We start from the raw sequence: 4,148 nt of genomic DNA, 5'->3' as shown, positions 1-4,148 counted from the left end.
GGCGGGACAGAGTTCATGTCCAGACAGATGGACGGTGATCATCAAAGGCATTGCTCGCCCCATTAGGGACATAGACCCCGGCTTCTCCTCGGTGGCGCCGCAGGGTTTCCTCTCTGGAGGGGGGGAGAAAAAAAAGGGAAAAGAAAAAAGGAAAGGGGAAAGGAAAAAAAAATGAAAATAAACGAAGAAAGGAAAATGAAAAAGGGAAAAAAGGAAAAAACGAAAAAACTAAAAAAGGGGAAGAAAGGAAAACGAAAAAAGGAAAAGGGAAAGGGAGAGGAAAAGGAAAAGGAAAAAAGGAAAAGGAAAAGGAAAAGGAAAAGGAAAAGGAAAAGGAAAAGGAAAAGGAAAAGGAAAAGGAAAAGGAAAAGGAAAAGGAAAAGGAAAAGGAAAAGGAAAAGGAAAAGGAAAAGGAAAAGGAAAAGGAAAAGGAAAAGAAGGAAAAGTAAAAGGAACAAGGAGGAGTCCGCTGCTCACTTCTACCTCCCCGGGACCCCCAGAGTGCGGCGAGAACTGCCTCCCCAGGGCGCAGCGCGGCCCCGGAGCCCCGGCAGCCCCCGCCGCGCCTCCGCCCGCTGCCCGTCCCCGTTCTCCCGGGACAGGGGCCGGCGGCTCGTCGCCGCATTTCCCCGGCCGTCCCTCCTGGCAGGTAACCCCCACCCCTGCGCCAGCCCCCGGCCGTCCCCGCCCAGCCTCCGCCCGGGCTCCCGGCGCCTCGGGAGCTCGGGTCCGCCCCGCTCGGCCCACCGGGAGCCCTCAGGGCTGCGGAGCGGGCGGCGGAGCGGCACGGCGTCTGGGGCTTGGGGGGCCCGTCCCCTCCCCGGGCTGATGAGGTGGCTGGTGAAACCCGGTCCTCTGGGCTGAGCCCGCGGCCGCGGCACAGCAGCGGGCGCGGCAAACCCGACGGGGAGGACGGGAGCCCCCACCCCTTTGGGGTGCGGAAGGGCGATGGGTCCGATCTTTTAAGGAGGAAAGGTCCCAGCCTTTTAAGAAGGAAATTTACCGAACCCCGAGAGGCGGAAGGGAGACGAGCGGTGCCGGCGTTTTCCTCGTTCGCCCCAGCATCGCGGCCCCGGGGGCTGCCGCCCCCCGCCCCGCCTGGCCTGGCCGGGGCCCGTTCCCTCTCCCCGGGCCGGGCCCTGCCAGGAGCCGGCGGCCGGGGGAAAGGCGTCGGGGCTTAATTAGTTGTGCTCGTTGTTGCCCTGTTTTATGCGGCTCCAACAATGCGCCGTATAGAGCCATCAGTCAAAAGGCAGAGGCAGGCTTCCCGCTGCCACCTCACCGCTTCCCAACCATGAAATAAATGCAAAGTTTGCACAGACGTGTCCCCCCCCTCCCCGTCCCGCTGCTCACCTCCAGGGCTCAGCCCCAGCTCCCCCCGCCAGTCCCCCGGGGGAGTGAGGGTACGTCCCCCCGGCCGGGCTCCGCAACCCCGCAAGCAGGTGCGGGAGCTGAGGGCCGGGGGGAGCCCGGGGCACGTCCCGGGTGGCCAGGCCGGGGGCCGCCCGGGCGGCAGCGGGACACACGCCGGGCGGCGGGCGGCGGCGGGCCCGGCTGTCGCTGGGACAGATTTTCCTAATTGACCTGTTACGGATCATCCCCGCAACCGTTGGGAAACACATTTCCACGCTTCACTTCTTAAGGTTTTAAATACATATTTAACGGATGGTTGAGGCTTGCCGGGCCAGCTGGGAAACACACGAGTGTAAAAATAATACAACAAAGGCAAAGGGGCCGGGGGGCGGGGGGGGGGGGGGCGGAATTTACCCCTGTGGCAGGAAGCCCCGGCCCTGTTGCACGGAGTCTGCCGGGGCGAAGGGGCTCGCCGGGAGCCGGGCGAGGCGCGGAGGGAGGCGGGAGGCATTTCCGAAAGTCACTTTTTTCGTTAATGTCTTTTTTTCTTTCGTTCTTTCCCCTCTCTTGCTCGGGTCTTGCTGGAGGGTTGTTTGGGGGTGGGTTTTGGTGTCCGCTCCGGCTTCTTCTCCCGGTCGCTGCGGGGCCGGAGCCGGGGGTCCCCGCTGGGACCGGCGCTGTCCGGCACCGCCCGGCGGCCTCCGCGGGAAAATCCGCTCGTGGGGAACGGGGGGGTCGAAATCACTTTTTTCTCCCCGTCCGCCTCCGTTTGCAGCACTTATCGGGGGGGATAACGACCGGGCTGGGGGCAGGAGGGGGCACCCGCCGAGGGAAGCGCGCCGGCTGCCCGGTGCGTGTGGCGGGGCCGGGACTGAGAGCTTCCCGGCGGGGCGGGACGGGGCACGGGGAAACACCGACGTGCTGGCGGGAGCCGGGCAGCGCGGCCTCCCCGAGGGCGTTGCGGCGGCGGGGCCGGGGGCTGTTTGGTGCCGTCCCCGTCCCGTCCCGCCCCCCCCAACAGCTGTTCCCGGCGCTGTCATTGTTGCATTTTATTATGGATTTGACAAAAGTCCCTCCCCCCCACCGCGCCCCCCCGCCGGGCTCCCCGCGCCGCTGCCGGCCGTCGCCCCCCCGTCCGCCCGCCCCATCGAGCCGGACCGGCCCCGGTGACATCAGCCGCCCCCCCCGGCCGCCCCCCCCCCCCTCCGCCGCCGCCGCCGATTGGCGCAGCCCCCCTCCCGCCCGGTGACATCGTTCCTCCCCGGCGCGGCTATAAAGCCGCCGCCGCCGCCGCCGCAAGGTGCGCGCTGCTGCCGTGCTCGCCCGTCACGGCGCGCCGCTCCCCACGGCCGCCCCGCGCACGGTAAGTGCCCCCCGCGCCCGCGCACCCCGGCGCGGCACCCCCCGAGCCCCCGGCCCGGCGGAGAGGCGCGGAGGGAGGGCCGGGACGGGCCGGGCCGGGCCGGGAGGGGAGGGAAGGGGAGGGGAGGCGCCCCCCCGAGGGCGGCCTCGCGGAGCGGCGGCGGAGCGGGCTCGCCGACCTGGCGGGGCGGGCGGGCGGCGGCGGCGCCCCGCCAAGTTTCCGCGGGCGCTGACCCGGGGCCGCCTGCGGGCTCTCTCCCCTCCCCGCAGGCAGCCCGCTGCGCGCCGCCGTCCCGCCCGCCGGGCCATGGACTCGGACGCCAGCCTGGTCTCCAGCCGCCCGTCCTCCCCGGAGCCCGATGACCTCTTCCTCACGGCCAGGAATAAAGGCAGCGGCGGGGGCTTCACGGGCGGCACCGTGTCCAGCTCCACGCAGAGCGACTCCCCGCCGGAGCTGAGCGCCGAGCTGCGCAGCGCCATGAGCGCTGCGGGGGTGGTGGTGGTGGACAAGCTGGGCTTCAAGTCCTCGTCGTCCTCTTCCTCCTCGTCCTCCTCCTCCTCCTCCAAGAAGGACAAGAAGCAGATGACGGAGCCGGAGCTGCAGCAGGCTGCGGCTGAAGATCAACAGCCGGGAGCGCAAGCGGATGCACGACCTGAACATCGCCATGGACGGGCTGCGGGAGGTGATGCCCTACGCCCACGGCCCGTCGGTGCGCAAGCTCTCCAAGATCGCCACGCTCCTCCTGGCGCGCAACTACATCCTCATGCTCACCAACTCCCTGGAGGAGATGAAGCGCCTGGTCAGCGAGATCTACGGCGGGCACCACGCCGGCTTCCACCCCGCCGCCTGCCCGGGCGGCATGGGGGCCCACTCCGCCCCGCTGCCCGGCCACCCGGGCCACCCCGCCTCGCACCCCGTCCACCACCCCATCCTGCCCCCCGCCGCCGTCTCCAGCGCCTCCCTGCCCGGCTCCGGCCTCTCGGCCGTCAGCTCCATCCGGCCCCCCCACGGGCTCCTCAAGTCGCCCTCGGCCGCCGCCGCCGCCCCGCTGGGCAGCGGCTTCCAGCACTGGGGGGGGATGCCCTGCCCCTGCAGCATGTGCCAGGTGTCGGCCCCGCCGCACCACCACGTCTCCGGCATGGGCACCGCCAGCCTCCCTAGGTTGGCCACCGACACCAAATGAGCCCCTCGGCGGGGCCGCCCCGCCGCGCCCCGCGCCGCCCCGGCACCTCCAGGACCTACAAACGCGCCCCCCCGGCGGCAGCGGGTCCCCCCCCGCCCCGCTCCCGGGGCCGTCGGAGGGGCGGCGGGAGGGGATGGAGCCCGGCTCGGGGCCTGCCCCGCTCCCCAAACGGCGGGGAAAACCGCCCCGGCACAAGTAAACGCCGCGCATCTTCTTTATTTTTAATTTTACGTTGCCGTCGGTAACTTC

The 4,148-nt window shown here is 69.4% G+C and overlaps 1 protein-coding gene across 1 annotated transcript; it reads left to right on the top strand.

Annotated features, from left to right (window-relative positions):
• Window positions 1-3,022: 3,022 nt before the first annotated feature.
• On the top strand, window positions 3,023-3,899 carry OLIG2 (oligodendrocyte transcription factor 2). The gene is given in 2 exon segments (XM_059825351.1): window positions 3,023-3,322; window positions 3,324-3,899. Coding segments are annotated over 2 exon segments (876 nt in total).
• Window positions 3,900-4,148: the final 249 nt, after the last annotated feature.

The sequence above is a fragment of the Gavia stellata genome, chromosome 1, assembly GCF_030936135.1.
Source record: "Gavia stellata isolate bGavSte3 chromosome 1, bGavSte3.hap2, whole genome shotgun sequence".
Lineage (NCBI taxonomy): Eukaryota > Metazoa > Chordata > Aves > Gaviiformes > Gaviidae > Gavia > Gavia stellata.
This window is presented reverse-complemented; position numbering and strand designations above follow the sequence as displayed.